The following is a 17116-nucleotide window of genomic DNA, read 5'->3' as shown; positions in this document are numbered from 1 at the left end:
GAGTAGTATACCTGTGTAATAGCATGGCGTGCCTTGCTGTGAGGGTCCAGGTAGAGGCGGTGAAGGTGTGCATCTTTCCCAGTGATGGTCCTGTTACCGTCTGTTGGTTCTTGTTTCAGCTGAGCCAATGTCAAGGTTCTTATTGGATCCACAAAGCTTCTTTTATCCAGATCTCTAAAGACAAAGTAAAACATTGTAAATGCCATTCTTATGCTCTATTAAAAGCTAAATGGTACATAGCAAGTGTCTGACAAAAGCAGTGAATAGACTTGACTCACTCTTTACGAATATCCACACAGATCTTTGACAGTGGTGGGCTAGCGTGTGTGTGAATTTTAACAGAGGGAGGGTGCGGATCTGCACTGGCTGGTCGAACAGGAACATGACTCAGCAAACCCAAACTGTCACTTGCACTTCCAACAGCTTGGTGCAGCCATGGACTGGCTGTGTTCTGGGCATAAAAAGTTCATTGCAAAAAAAAAAAAAAAAGAGTCAGAATGCAAATTAAAAAATACAGGTTTACTAAAAGTCTTGGGCATGTTTTGACAATGCATATCTAAAAAACTAGGACATAAAAACATGGTGGAGATTTTCTGAAACCATATAATGTCAAGTTTTACATGGAACGTTCAAAGATATTCAATGTGAGCACCGTTGATCACACGATACGCATCAAAACAAACTAAAGGATGCAAAACATCTTTTCTGGTTGAGTGAACTTTATTATTGGAGCTGGTAAAATATGAAAAAAAAATGATTAGCATTATCAAAAACCTTAGCGTTAAAATGGTACCAGTTCAAGTATGAGGGCTTGATATGTGCCAAGACTTCGGGAACACATTGTACAAATGTTGATATTCACATTTGAAAATATAAAAATAAATACTTCAACCTATTTTAACAAAACAAAAATGGAAAAAATATTGCATATTTTGCAATTGCGCGCCCACACACGGACACATAATCTGTTTCAGAACAGGACCTCTCTAATAATGGTAGCAATAACAGAACCTCTATAATAATGATCGCGATAGAGTAAGACAAGGCAGGCCACTGGTAGAAGTGGGTCAGTGGTGTTTAGTCAGGTGACTTCTGTAGGCGTATTAGCAGGATGAATGAAATTAAGAGCTAAGATCTCCTCCTATGTCAGAGGTGTCGAATTGCAGTCCTCGAGGGCCGGTATCCTCCATGACCCTTGAGGACTGGATGGAACAACTGGTGTGTGTTCAGAGACTGAGGCCTTGTCTACACGTAGTCGAGGTTTTAGCAAACAGCAGTAAATGTCTCCGCTTTGTCCAATTTCCTATGCGTGACCGGGCTTTTTTTTCATCAAAACCGAATGTTACTGTCATGTGTCTGTTTGCTCTGTGCCTAGGCAGTGTTCAATTGTGCCACGAGGGGGCGGGGTCACCAGCCTTGCACACCTGTTCCCCATAACCCATTAGGGTCTTTTTAACGCTGGTCGCTACAGGAGAGCGACGCTGGGTTATTCCTTCACCATACTCCCTGCGCCCAGTGAACTCTCCTGCCTCGCGTCCGTCTCGCTTGCGATCTTTTGGTTGGTACTTTTCCCTAGTGGTATTCTTGCTCGCTTAATGTTTTCTGTTGTTACTTTGTTCCTAGTTGTTCTCCTGTAGCCTCCGCCTCCTCGTTGCCTTACTCCTCAGTTGGACTGATCCTAGACGTTCTCGTCTCTCCCTTATTTCGTACTTTGTGAGTTTTGTTTGTACTTTCCCGTTACCTTTTTGGACACCCTTATTTTCCAAGCCAGACGTGCGCTTTCTGTTGTAATAAACTCTTTGAACACAACCCCTCGGTTGTCGGTCGTATCCTGTTCGGGCTCAGGGTCCCCCGTGACAGTTTCAATGTATCAATTTGCCCAAGCTTACAGTTTCGTAGCTATGTGTAACCAGCTTAAACGTAAATTTGCATCATTGCGCTACTCTTTTTCTTGTGATATTTGTGACATCAAAGGCGAAACTTCGTTCTGATTGGACACGTCAGAGATGGAATTTCTTTCTGATTGGACAGAATTTGGCAACATTACTGCCATCTAGCGACTTGGCATGCTTGTACACGAATTTGAAACCGCACTATGCGGTTTTGTGTGGATGTGACTTCTTTACATAAACAAACAACAACGACAAGGAGGAGACAATGCGCATTTAAATAAGCCGGTTACATGTAGACAAGGCCTGAGAATGAGAATGGCTGGTGGCTGAAATAACCCAGTGGCTGAGTGAAAGACTTTAACCCAAGTGACAATTTACTATCATTTTGAGGACAAAACTAAGGTTTATATATATATATATATATATATATATATATATATATATATATATATATATATATATATATATATATATATATATATATATATATATATATATATATATGGATTTATATATATGTTATGTGTGTGTGTGTCAAGAGGATAAGCAAAATGCAGTGCATTATACAGGTATACCAACAAACAAACAAACAAAAAACTCAAATCATCCAGACATGCCCCAACAGTACACATACCTTTCGGAGAGACACCTCAGACGTAACAGCAACTGGATTTTCAGGGTGAATCCATTTAGCTGTGGGGGGTAGGTTGAGTCCTTGCTGGTAGGAACTTTGTGTTCCATTGGGATATTGCCAAATTATGGGGTAGAGGCCCAAACCTGCAGCTCCAGTATGAGGCTGAGAGAGTAGAGGGGGAGGTGGGGCTCCCTGACCCTGAAAACACAGAAAAGGGTTTTAGTAGAATATGGAAAGCAGAGGGGTGGGGTCAAATGTATGCCCCATGTTGCAGACCTGTAGGAACTGCTGCTGGTGTGCACCTCCTGGGTGAGGTAGAGCAAGGTGACCTAGACCTCCAGGGGAGTCCAGCTGTGGGTGGCCCCCCAACAGAGATGCTGAGTGAGGAGGAGGCATGGCCGAAAGAACGCCAGGGGGTAGTAGGTGTGGGTGAGGCAAGGCTGAGGTGTGAGGAGGAGCAAGCAAGTGAGAGGCAGCATGTGGGTGAGGCGAAGGGGTGAGGCAAGGAGAGTGAGGAGATGGAGAGTGGAGGCGGTGTAGGTGGGGATGGAGATATGCCGCCACATGGTTAGAGGACACAGTGGCAGAGGACGGGTTTTCATTGTCTGAGGAGACCAGAGCGGGGTCCCTGTAAATGGTGAATGTCTCATTCTTATCGATAATTAGAGGGCTCTTGGTGCTGCTGATACTGCTGCCCCCACCTGAATCTGAGTGAGCTGTTATTGGCTTAAAACCAGATCGAGTAGGCTCAGCTGTTTCTACTTTACTAGACAAACGACCTGATGGAGGGGAGGAGCTATCAGAATATCTTGGTATTTTATGTTTAGAGACCTCTGGTGAGGTACTGGGTTTAGGTTTTGAGATATCTACAAAGCCTGAGTGGAGCTTAGACTTGATAGGGTCTGCTGGACTTGTGCTAGGTTGCGAATGGCTCTGAGTGTTGTTAGGGTTCTGGGCTTTATGTTTAAGGGAGTCGAGGGGACCGGGGTTAGGGTTCATTTTGTTTTTTGTCAAGTCAGTGGAAAGGACTGTGTTCAGCTTGTCAGGGTGTGACGGTTGCTGTTTGCTTTGCTCCTCAGCTAGAGATGGACTCTTGATGCCAGGCTGGAGAGAAGTGTCGTGTGGTTGTTGTTGTTGTTGCATATGCTGCTGTTGATGTTGAAAAGGATGCGGCGGAATGACAGATTTTTCCTCTTCTACCAGCATCACATTATCAGCCATTGATGTGACAGGTCTGGAAATATAGAAGAAGAATTTAAAATGTTTGTTTTAAAAATATTTACAGTCAAATCATTGAGAACAACAAACATTTAATTGAATGTGAAACACCAAAATTACTTTTTGAAAAATTATGGGTGTCAAATGTGCGGCAAGATGATTCTGCATGGCATTGGAAAAAAAAAGGACCAAACCCATTTGTCTGCAGTCTATAATACGGTAATGCCCTTGTGTGTGTTAAAGGGTTAAATGGATGGATGGATAGATGGATTATTGTTTTTTATTTACTTTGCCAATATACTTGTAGTTGACCCCTGCTATTTGGGGGCTAATTGGGACCAGGCCGGTGAGCAAAGCAAAAATCTACAGATCATCAATACTAATTGTTTTGAAGATATATAGCTTGATTTTACCTGTCCGGCCCACTTGAAGATAGATTTTCCTTCATTCGGCCCCTGAGCCAAAATGAGTTTGACACCCCTGGCTTATAAAAGTACAATGTAGAGTAGGGCTGTACATCCATCCATCCATCCATCCATCCACTGAACTGGTTGCTAGCCAATCGCAGGGCACACAGAGATGAACAACCATTCACGCACCCAATCACACCTAAGGACAATTTAGTATGTCCAATTCACCTGCCATGCATGTTTTTGGAGTGTGGGAGGAAGCCGGAACGCCCAGAGAGAACCCACGCGGGCTCAGGGAGAACAGGCAAACTCCACATAGGAAGGCCGGAGCCAAGTGGATTTGAACTGGGACCTTTGAACTGTGAGGCGGATGTGCTATTCACTGCACCACCGAGGTGCCCTAGTACAATTAATCAAAATTTAATCATGATCACGACAATGGCTGCCACGATTATTTGAGCTGATCCTCAGCGATATTAACATTTAAAAAGCCGGCTGCCTACATGTCAAATCAGGCACTTTGTCATCCTACCACCAGGGGGGAATGTTTCACACATGGTTGCAAGACAAAAGCTTATCCCACCCTATTATTTACCACTGTCAAATGGCGTTGTTTCTCACCTGATTCCTAATATATACAGTGCTAGCTGTCAATTGAGACCCATTTTGAAAAAAAAAAAAAAAAAAAATATATATATATATATATATATATATATATATATATATATATATATATATATATATATATATATATATATATATATATATATATATTGTATATGTATTTAAAACAATAAAAGGCAGTGAAATAATTCAAATTGGCAATATGCCTCAAAGTCACAATCTTTCAGCCTTTGGACAATGCCATGCATGATGCATCACATATACTGTAAAACTTCAGCAAGTCTTGAGAGACTTTATCAAAGACAGCCATGGTGGCCTCTTTCAGGCCACTGTGGGGAAATTACAACAATGGGTAGGAATGTAGGAATGTTCAACTGTACCACTGTTACTTTTGATCCATAAGACAAAAAGTAAGAGACAAGATAAAAAAAAATATATTTCTATAAAAAGACCTATACATCTAAGTATTCAATTTTCCTTTAAGATTACAAATAAAAATAATGAAAAAGTGCTATTATCTTTTCTATATCTATCCTCAACTTTATTTACATAGATATATGTTCTAAAATAGCCTATGCATACAAAGTGCTGCATATGGGGTAAAATCACTCATGAAATAGCAAACACAGTAAGAGCAGTAATATACAATATTATATATCCAATATTAATTTATCCAATAAACATGAGCAAAGCAATACATATAAGTTGTCAATTCCTCATTGTTGGTGAATATCTAACTGAGCAAAGCGGTCCTCGTCCCTCGTAATGAGACAACCGAATGGACAATGGGCAAATGTGACAGGCCGTGATTGCTGTGGATTCCAGACAAGATATTAAAATTGTCATAACATTTGGATTGGCAGTCACAGCATCGAAGGAAAATCTAGTTGACCATTTAAATAAGGCTGCACACAACTAAACTGGACAGTACATAATAGGGCGTAAAACAAATTGGCAACAATCCATAGTGACAGAAGTACTGTATTTCACGGCATACTATACATATATTTACGGTAATTAACCTACAGTGAACACCATGGAACATACTACCTATAAGTTCAACGTAAGAGAGTAAGACTGATAGGGAGTGTGAAAAAGTGTTATTAAAAATGTGAATCAATTAATGACTGAATTTTCCTCACCTTCCTTTCTCATGTTGTAATCTGAGGAATTAACAATATACTGTATTCATTTTTAGAATCAGCAAAAACACAGGAGGGTTTTTTTTCTCACCTGATAACCTCCGATGAAGAAAATTCTATCTTATTATTCAATCTCCTCCCTGCTGTCACACCACCTCCTATCAGGCCCTGCTGCATGGAAGGGTCACTTTCTGTCCTTCGGCCACCTTCGGAGAATGAAGGTGAAGGAGGAACTGGAGGCGAGGAGACTGGGGATGGATGCAAGGTGAGGTAAGGTGAGAGAGCCGTAGACTCTGCATTCTGGGATGCAAGCAGAGCGGACACAGCCTCTGAACTCTCCTGATGCACGGTGGCTTGTGCATCGTCTGTGATGTCAATCACAGCACTGCCATGGAGGTGGGTCAAGGAAGGTGTCTCACATCTAGATGAGGCTAAACATTTTGATACAGGAAAATGGATGGATGGATGATCAATAGGTTATAATCATCAGAAGGTTGAGGGCTGACATGAATGAGTGCAATTTACCTTTCACAGTGTTTTTGCTACTCTCTATGGTAGCCTGGATTGTGTCAGATATAAGAGGCATCTGTTGCCGTGGTGATTGGGTGATCTGCGTCACAGCCACCAATTCCTCCTCCTCTTTTGTGATCATTTTGCTTGTTTCCTTAATGGACTTCTTGGTGTCCTCTGTAGATTGAAGCTCTGCCCATGGGGAATGGCAACCAATGTGAGATGATGAATCATTCACTTTGGCAGCCTCCATTAGTGTTTTTTCCTCATCCTCCATTTTGGAAACATTTGATTTCACATCACTGCAGCGAGTCTTTAATTCGTTCTCAGAGTTTGGCTCTGAGGAGGAGGAAGAAGAAGAGGAGGAAGATGATGATGAAGACGAAGACGAGGAGTATGATGAATGGGCCATCCTCTTGTGTGGATTTTCAGAGTCACTGCTCTCTGAGAAGTCAGATGTTATGTCCGTCTTCAGTCTCTTTAGACCTACTTTCTTCTCATCTTCTTCACCCTTCCTGCGTTTGTTTAATGCCTGTTTGGATTTCGACTTTGAGTCTGTGTAATGATGAAAAAAAAAGAGATTTGTATTAATTAAATAATAGCACTTTCCATGAACACGTATTGAGTGTAACGTACCAATTCTTGAAATCTACATTTCCGCATTTTCCAGCGTTATAGATTTGTTCATGAATGCAATTACAGAGAGACAAAGGAAAAGCAAGAGTATTGGCAGGGGAAAGCCTCACCTTTGCTGACAGCTTCTTCTCTCCTGTCCCTGTCCTCCTCGGCAACACTGCTATCTGATCCTTTCCTCCGGGATGAGCGAGAGTTGCGCTGTTCTCTCTGTTCCCGTCCACTGCCACATGGAGAATGGTGCGAATGGCTGGATGTTTGCTGGCTTTGCAGTGATTGACTCTGCTGTTGGGAGGCCAGCATCCCTTGGGAGCCCTTTGGGTTGAGGACTGATGATGTCATGATTGGACGGGGGCTGTTTGCTTGGGCTCGCGTATAATGACTCTGTAAGAATAAAAGAAAGTCATTAGCAAAAGCAGAATCCATAGATGAAGAGTATTATCATAAATGTATACCTTCAGATACTAAATTATTGCAAACACCTCTAAATGATCATAACATCGCAGTCATTTAAGTTACAAAGTGTTTGACAGGTTTTAGGCAGAGTTGAACTGCTTTGTCTCTAAACTATGAATGGTAGTAGGATGAAACTGGTAATATTTTTAAGTTAAAATCAGTTAGTTTTTGTAAATGCAAATATTTGTTTCATGTTTTCTGATCCAGTAATCTAATACTGGCATTCAGTCAACCAGAAAAGGCTGTTTGAATTTGTTTTGATGAGTGCCATGTGACCAACGGTGCTCACAGTTGAACATATTTAAAATTTCATGTAAAATTCTGAAAGCATTTATGACAAGATTAAATGCTGTTGAAATTTGTCAGGCACATTTTTATATCCTTAAAGGTTTTTGAGATATTCAATGTCAAAATGTGTCCAAAACATTTGGATCACTCTTTGTAATGGGTATAAGTAAGTCCTAGGTATATTTAAGAAAGTGTGAGGCTCACTTTGGAGATTACAAAGGCCCCTGGAGTCTCTCTCTTTTTTTTTTTTTTTCAATGAAACTGACCAGTCTCAACAACTGTACTTTCTGCACTTTCTCTCGGCATACATCTTATCAGAATTGTCCTGTTAGTTCATCAGTTAAAGGTTGTCATAATTTCTTAATCATTTTCAAGTGCTCCGTATTTGTCCTGATGTCACACATTGGGTGTTCATGGCAATCATTACTGTGCCAAGGTGTTCCTGATCTGCACTGATGGACTAACTACAGACTTTGAGAACATGTTAATGCTTGGATAAACTGTCCTGGATAAGCCTTTAGTCAAAATAAAATATTATTCAGGGTCAAACAATGTTCTGGATGAATGCTGTGGCAAAAAAAAAAATACTTGTAGTCCTATGGTTAAAATTTTATTTAGGATAAATTGGTTAACTGGGGTATGGTAGATCTTAGTTTTTTGGGGGTTTTTTTCCCACACAACACATACTATACATACATAGTCTGCCCGCCTTAAGGAGTTACCTCGGAATGAACTTAATCACTCTAAATGGTCTACTGAGCAAATAAATGAAATAACGCATGAAACATATTTAAACCAGGAAAGTCTAACTCCCTAATGAAGTCAACAAAGTGCATGTGTGAGCATGGACGTGAACGCAAGGAGCTTGGGGTAAGGGGTGGTGTTAGGGGTACCTGACTGTTGCCAGTGGTTCCGCTGGGTCTCCCTCCTGCCATCTTTAACATGTAAACATATTTAAAAAAATAAAATAAAAAACAAAAAGAGGGAAAAGAGTCAAAACAAAATGTGTGACAAAGACGATTCTTGAAGTAGCAAAACAATAAATAATTGACAAAGAGTTTAATCGAAAGGTCAATCAATTAACCTTTCACTGAATAAGTGGTTAGCACGTTCGCCTCACAGTTCAGAGTCCCGAGTTCAAATCCACACCGCTCTGGCCTTCCTGTGTGGAGTTTGCATGTTCTCCCCGAGTCCGCGTGTGTTCCCTCCAGGGACTCCTCCCACCCTCCAAAAACATGCATGGCAGGTGTATTGGACACTCTAAATTGTCCTTAGGTGTGACTGGGTATCTGAATGGTTGTTCGTCACTGTGTGCTGGCAACCAGTTCAGGGTGTGCCCTGCCTACTGCCCAGAGACTGCTAGGATATGCACCAGCAAGAATGTGACCCTAGTGAGGTTAAGCGGCTCTAGAAAATGGATGGATGAATGTCATTGGACATCACTGTTGTTTTTGACACCCATTTTAATTAGTTTTTTGCCTGTAAATACTTACTATTTTATGTAAAAATACATAGTCACATTTGAATCATTGCTAAATGTGATAGTTTCGTCCAGTTTTAGTTTCAAGGAAATTAAAAAATGTGTTGGTCTTACTTGGCTTGGCTACCGTGGGTTGAAGCACACAAATGCAAGATTGTGTGTGCTTGCAAGTGCTTTTGATACAGGGTCAAAAATGTTCAGTCATCCTTTATTTGACAAGTATGAAAAGAGCAGGTGAAGCACAACCTATTGCTAACAAATAAGCTAGATGAAAAGCAATAGCAGATCGCCCTCTTGCTCGGTGACGGGACAAACTTCAGGAACAAGGAAAGCTCTACGTTCTCCTTGCCTTTCATAAAGCTAAGCACACAAATCTTCCTATTCTGAGGTTATTTGACGAGATCCATTTTTTAATAAATGAAAAACTTGAAATGTTTTATGGTTAATAGTAATGTTAATATTTTATGATTAATAGCGTTGTTGTGCTTACTTGATTTTGTACAATATTAAAAATAAATAGTAAATGTGAAGTTTTTGTTTTGAAGTTATATAAATGTATACCATGATTTTATTTGTCAGGCCCATTTGGGCATAGATTTTCCTCCCGCAAGCTTAAACGAGTTTGACACTCCTCTGAATGGTGCAGTGGTTCTCAAAAAGGCCTACCTTCAGAAGGAAAAGCATTTACCCCTATCATCAGGTTGTGGCCCATATACATATATTTACTGTGACATTTCTTTTCCGACTTTCTGTCAGGAGCCATAGTTTTTTAGTGTTGCCAGTTCTGGGTACCCAACCGTTTTCAAAGGTAAAATGAGCAGTATTTTTAGTACAGTATTAGAGAGGACCAAATGCCAAAATAAAAATAAATAAATAAATGTACTATTCAATAGTTAAATAAAAGTGTCATTAAATAATTAAATGTTTCATTAATTAAATAAAACATTTGATTAATTAATAAAACATTTATACATTCATTATTTGTCAACCGCACTCATCCAAGTTTGATAGGCAGGTTCAAACACCTGATTGGTTACCTGGCTCCTTTTGCTTTGAAGAGCAGGGTAACCAATCAACCAATCAGGCTAGGGCCAGGTAGATCTAAATCGTCATAATTGATCATCTCGATTTTTATGAGAATCAATTTTTTGTCACATCCCTACATAAAAAGGTTGTGTCCAATGGAAGCACGTTGACACACACACACACACACACACACACACACACACACACACACACACACAAACATATAAATAAAGAAAGAGAGGTAGGGTAGACCCTGAATTGTTCAACAGTTCATCGCAGATCACAGTCTAGAGGTAGAACAGCATTCATTTATTAGAAGATTACCTATGTACGGATAAAACACACAAACTCCACACAAGAAGAATAAACCTAACCCTAACCCCCAGAGTCAAACCTAAAACCTCTCAACAACAAGGCAAACATGGACCATCTGCTTCTGTGCCAACTACTCCTTAATTTCCACATAAAAATGTAGTTAGGATGAAGCATGTAACTCAACCATTTTGAGTTTGGAAGACGATCCAGAATGTTATATAATTAAGGTATTATTATGTAACTGTATTCCTATAATAAAATAACACAGTTTCAGATGTGGGTGGTTGTACTCACATGGGCAGAATTATTGTTCTGACTGGATCGTGACCTTCGTCTGGAGGTAATGCCTATATTTTCTCCTTTCAGTAGGGAGTGTACTACATCATCCAAAAAGGTCATCTGGATCATTGATGGATCCACATTCTGAGGCTCAAGCACCTAAAAATGACAACGTATACCTGAATGACTCAAACATTTTATATTTGTTTGATGAGATGATCATCTGCAATGCTTGCTGGAATCATTAGGTGGAATGACAAACGGCAGAGGTGGGCAACTTACATTTTTTTGCTCGTCAGACAGTCGTCATTTGTCAGAGCCCCGCCCCCTTTCTGAAATCGTCGGTCCGTCATTTTTCAAGCCATACGCAATTGTAATTGTCAGTTCGTCGGTGTATTTTTGCCCGCCTTTTGGCCACCATTAGAGCGTGACATTTGACCATTTTTTTCTGGTCCATCGTTCGTTAGGCACTGGTCTACTTCTGTCTGCACTCATCCTCATTCTTTTTTCTGTTTTAGTACATACACTTAAAGTTAACACCATGTCTGCAACTGTACAGTTACACTGCATTGGAGACATAACACAGTAATATAGGTGTAACACGAAAACAAAGCCAGCTAAGGGGTTTTACCCTAGGCTATAATACACCATCATGTTTATTATACCACATCTGAGGGAATGCAGGGGACAAGAGTGCAATTGGTAATCATGTCCACTGGACTGCATTATCATCTTTTACATCAGTGGTCCCCAACCCCCGGTCCACGGACCGGTACCGGTCCATGGATCAACTGGTACCGGGCCGCGTGGGCTGCACCCGAAATAATGCTTTGGGGATGATTTAATGGTACACGTGCACCGAACGCGAACGAGGCGAACAAGCGGAGCGATTTGTATTGTAGTCAATGGAGTTCGCGTGACTGGGCACGAATGCACGTCGGGTGACGCGATGGATGCGAAAGGAGCGACGCAAATGGCCGCGCGCGGTCACGAGAAGCAAAATTTAGCCTTTTTCTGCGTTTCGAGTCGCCACAGCCAATCAACTTCGGGAACATTCGACGGCTCACACGGGGGCAGGAATGAATCATGGCGGCCGCTCTGCGGTCACCGGGAGCGATCCAACACGGCCAGCTGAGCTTTCAATACGAAACAGAGCCAAGCAAGAGCCCTCACCTGGCTTGTAGAAAGGCGGAAGCGAGAACTTGGGACAACGGGTATGTGCAGCGTTTTCTTCACTTAACAGCTGTAGATACTGTGCTAAGCTAACGATAGTGCAGCATTGTCAGAACAATATTTAGCACGGTCTTGGCCACAACATTGAAAGTTTTATTTTTTGGCAGGCGAGTATTGCCGCAAAGAATAAAGGTGATGTCGGAGAAAATATTGGCTCTGTCACATCCCAGAAAAGTGAAAGTTCTCAGCAATGCTCTACTTCCCGGATCTACTGTAAAGTGCACAGCAAGCTTGCTGCACTCCCCTCCCCTCTCCTCGTGCGATTAAAAAAAAGTGGACAAAAAGTACAACAGCAACAGAAAGCCCCGTCCATACGTTTGTGAAGTGCTTTTTAAAGCAGCCCCCCCCCCCGGTCCGCAATTTAAATCAATATAAATCTGAGGCGTAGTGAGAAGGATGATGTGGCTTTTAGAGATGCCAGCCCCCCCCCCCCCCCGGTCTGCAGTCAAAATCTAAGGCGTTGACCGTGCCGCGGTGATCAAAAGGTTGGGGACCACTGTTTTACATGACTCTCAAACGGTGAATGTCGGTTCTCATTTATACCTGCCCTACAACTATAGGAGGCAGTTTCATTAACATTTGTCTAAAGTTGTCTAAATTTTATGTGTCACATACACTACAAGCGAAACAAAGTAATGGTGAGGTCAAATTTACTAAAAAAAATTGTCTTTAATAAGGGAATTCAAAAACAACTATATTGCATTTCCTGACCAAGAGCCATTCAGAGAAATAGTGCAAATTTGTTCGGCATTCATTGGTTACTTGAAACGAATCCCAGAACGGTCTTGTCAACAAGAAACCTGAAACCAGAACTAAGAAAGGGAGAAACTATAAATAAATCTCCAGTAAAGTAAGCTGTGTTAAAGCTGTGAATAACAAATGATGAATTGAATTCTACTGCTTGGTGATACTGTAAAGTATTGACACAATGAATGCAGGCTGATTGCATATTGTTCTTAAAGATGCAGCAATATAGCAGATAAACATCCAAGTCAGTTGAATTATATTTCAACAAGCAAAAAGGGGCGTGGCAGGACATATGACGGACATCTGACGTAATGCTTATCCCGACGATTACAACAACATATAAAAATTGCAATTCTGGCATTTTTAATTTGCTATTTTCTGGGCATTTCCGTCGGCCGTCGGCGACGGACTGATGGACAGTCCGTCAGTGATGAAGATGTGCCCACTTTTGACCAACGGAAAAGAAAATTGACAGATGGAAGTGAGTGTACCTGATCATTCATAACGACCATGTTTCGGCTGAAGAGGTCGTGATGTGTAATGATGCCTGTGAACCACTGGGTGGCTGAGTCTTGTCTGTATACACGCACGCGGTAGCCATTCAATGAATAGGGACCTAAAAAGGGAAAAGAGATGTGTTAATATTTTAACAAAACAGAAATTTGAATTCTTCTCTTTAACAAAAACATTGTGAGGCATCAAGGTTTTATCAATATACCATACATTTCATCAGCTTACCTTGCATAAAAATTTCCTGCACTTTCTGGTCTTTGAGCCAACCTTTTAATTCCTCATGGAGTTGAGGATTATCTCTTAACACTGGATTCTGACTGTCCACTTCATCCTGAAAGATGAACAAAATGAATATGTCAGTATGTTAAAAACACTTAATCAACATAGCCTATGGGCCCTATTCGGATGCCCAGTGGAGGTCTAGAACAGGTAATACAATAGAAGTGAAGACTTGTTGTACTTTCTTGACTCAAGGTGCTGTGAATTGTATTTATGCTGTCTAACCAAGGATGACCCAATTCCTAGTCGCGTCAGTTTCCACCAACGGTTTTGTCTCTTGTACATATGATGTAAATTATGTGCACAGATCATTGGGAAACGAAAAATTGATGTAAGCAGCACTGCTGTGTGGTTCCACTTCAGGCACCCGTCTGTGTCTCCTGTCATGGTAATCAAGCTGGCTTGAATATTCCATGTGTTTTATTTCAGTCTGTATTTTCAATTTTACTATTTAAGAGACATTTGCATTGGAGGTTAATGAAAATGAAACATTTAAGACATCTAAAAGCCAATAAGGAATGATTTGGTATTTTCTGGGATGGTTGGTAATCCTACACATGGCAAAGAGAACTGCGAGAGGATGACTTACACTCCCCTCAATGTATTGAAACAGTGAGGCCAATTAATTTTCTTGACTTTAACAAATAAGGCTAGATATTCTGCAGTGTTTACTGTATGAGGCACAGGTGTCAAATGCCGGTCCTCAAAGACCGCCATCCTACAGGTTTTAGATGTTTCTCCCCTTCAACATACAACATACTTCAACAAATTATCGTTACAAGGCTCCTGCAGAGCTTGATGATGAGGGTGTGGCCCACAAGGACAGGAGTTTGACAATTGTGTTACAAGGTTAAAAAGCATAACTCAGTCACACGGATTCTGACTGATGATTGGCAGGTAAATACAAATGTTGTTAAATTTAGAAGGAAAATGTATAATTAAAAGACAAGCTAGGACATAGTCGGAAAACAATGTTTATGGCTTTCGGAAATTTATATACATAACACAAAGCTGAAAGACTCAAGAAAGAGCTGGGAGGATGCAGAAAGAACAGATTAGGCAACACCTGCCTTTCATTTCACACGTCAGTGTATCTCCATCTACTGTACATTTTTCTATGTTTTCAACTTATTTTACTTGTAATTAAAACAAAGCACATACACACAAAAAAAGCATACAGTTGCAGTTTCGCCAGTGGGAAGTCAGCATTTTTTTTTTTTTTTAACAATTTGTTGATGTGAAATTAATTCAGTCTCCGACAGTCATTTTTAGCAATAACACAAGATCTGCCAACATATAGAAATTCATTTCCATGACGATTTGCTTGAATTTCCACAATTTTAGTCTTTTGTGACAAACATTACTGTGGTACTCCTGCAGTACAACTGCATCTATGCACATGACTATGTACTTTCACTAAAATCAAGACATTGTAATGAACATTTGTGTTAATGTATAATGTTTGTATAAAGGGGCAGCTCGGTGGGAGGAGTGGTTAGCACGTGCCCCTTACAGTTCACAGTCCCGAGTTCAAATCCACCCGGCCTTCCTGTGTGGAGTTAGCATGTTCCCCCCAAGCCCGCCGTGGGTTCGGCTTTCTCCCACACTCCAATAAAAAAAATAATAATTAAAAAAACATGCATGGCAGGTGTATTAGAGACTCTACATTGTCCTTAGATGTGATTGGGTGCGTGCATAGTTGTTCGTCTCTGTTCAGTTCAGACTATCCCCCCCTACTGAGATACAGTGATCCCTCCTACTTCGCGGGTTTTTCCAGGAAAAATTAAAAATATTTCAAAATAAAAAAATTATTTAAAAAATGTGCAAAAATGGATAAAAATTGAAAAAAGCAAAAAAGTACATTATACAGTACTGTATGCATCAATTAACTAAGTAATATTAGTTAATAACTGTTAAGAATTCTTCAAGCATGAGAGTTTGTGACGTTTTTTTAATCTTATTTTGAAATGTATGCGTCGCGCTGCATTTCCGTTTTTTCTTCTGTTTACGTTCTCTGTGCGTATTCGGCTCGTTACGGTGACATAGTGAATGACAACGTAAGCTCATATTTATAGTTTATTATCATTTATGTTGATAACACACGCTACTGCCTATGTTTAGTAAGCGATGAGTGTTTATTCTGTTTATGTGTTCGTTTGTGTAGAGGTTGAACTTTATAGTTAGTAGTTGTTGGTAGTTGTTGCTAACCTGCTAATGTCGGCTAAAAATACAGTAAATTCATAAATTAAAGTTCGGCAAGTGTTTATATGTTAGTTGACTGACATTAACATTGTTGTTGATTTATTATTCAACAGATACTACATGATACACCATACATGAGCCAAAATAAAGTGAAGTTCAACGTGATGACTTGCGTACTCTTTCACCGGAGTCTTGGTGCAAATAACCAGTCCTGAGAACAAATTCTCAACAAACTAAGTAATATTAGTTATTTAATGAATATACAATGATGTTAATAATTTTAATAAGGATAATGTAATGTTGAATAATAGAAGAAAGGAAATAAAATACGCAAAAAATACAAAAAAAAAGGATTGGTTATGGTTACTGCGGCTATATTGGGGCGTACATAGAAATCTAGGAACTGATACTCTACTTCGCAGGTTTCAGACTTCGCGGGGGGTTGACACCCCCCATTAACCGCGAAGTAGGGGGGATCACTGTACTAAGTCACTTACCATTAGCTATACTTTACTAAGTCTTGGCCGGCTGGCATGTTCCAAAAAGTAGTCTACCAGTCTAGAGACCGAGATAGGGATCTATGCATTCAATCCCATCTATTTAATTGTTTGACTCTGTAATAAATTTGTATTTAACCTGTGTATATGTGTTTAACAATAAAGCCTTGCTTGCTCAGTACAATTTTTGAACTGATTACAAATCAGATATTTCTACATCAGTTGTGTTAGTTGATAGACGTTAAAATGTCTTCTTTTCTCAGCCACAACAAACTTTTTTTTTAAACCAGCAACAGTCTCTATTGTTTAAGAAAGGTTTAAGAAAAAAGGACTAAAAATACCATTGAATATTCTGATTCAGCCACATCATATCCTTTTCAAGGCATTGAATAGATCACAACTGGACTGTTCTGATTAGATGTTCTGTCTCTCATTCAAGAAGCTTTGTCAATTCATGCGAAAGGGCTTGGTTAGGACAGCACCATCCTACGTTGCTATGAAAAATGCAACTATTTATTCATATTTATTCATGGATCATTAAACAAAATTTATTTGTGTTTTTGAGTTTGCTTTTTCTTGACTTTTAAAAAGTCTTCATCCAATAAAAACAATGTTCAAGCTGTTAACACCTGAGCTGGAGTTAGGGTAAAACTAAGTACTAAACAAAATTAACTATAGACATTCTACATTAAAAAATCAGTTTTTCTCAAATAGTGAGTCAGACTGCCGATGGTGGCA

At 40.1% G+C, this 17116-nt stretch overlaps 1 protein-coding gene across 1 annotated transcript in view; it reads right to left on the bottom strand.

The window, feature by feature from the left end:
• The window catches only part of jmjd1cb (jumonji domain containing 1Cb), a 142772-nt gene that overhangs the window by 25020 nt on the left and 100636 nt on the right, over positions 1–17116 (bottom strand). Inside the window, exons 4-14 of the mRNA XM_088438870.1 lie at positions 13626–13731; positions 13379–13503; positions 10923–11066; positions 8701–8742; positions 7177–7447; positions 6446–6985; positions 6012–6351; positions 2803–3760; positions 2527–2724; positions 279–451; positions 12–174 (exon numbers count right to left, since the gene is read on the bottom strand). Of these exons, the coding sequence (XP_088294996.1) occupies positions 12–174; positions 279–451; positions 2527–2724; positions 2803–3760; positions 6012–6351; positions 6446–6985; positions 7177–7447; positions 8701–8742; positions 10923–11066; positions 13379–13503; positions 13626–13731 (3060 nt within the window). The remainder of the gene's footprint in view (positions 1–11; positions 175–278; positions 452–2526; positions 2725–2802; positions 3761–6011; positions 6352–6445; positions 6986–7176; positions 7448–8700; positions 8743–10922; positions 11067–13378; positions 13504–13625; positions 13732–17116) is intronic.

Source organism: Hippichthys cyanospilos, chromosome 17 (assembly GCF_059441005.1).
Source record: "Hippichthys cyanospilos isolate Australia breed blue-spotted pipefish chromosome 17, RoL_Hcya_1.0, whole genome shotgun sequence".
Lineage (NCBI taxonomy): Eukaryota > Metazoa > Chordata > Actinopteri > Syngnathiformes > Syngnathidae > Hippichthys > Hippichthys cyanospilos.
Note: the sequence above shows the minus strand (reverse complement) of the source record. Positions and strands in the feature narration are given on the sequence as shown.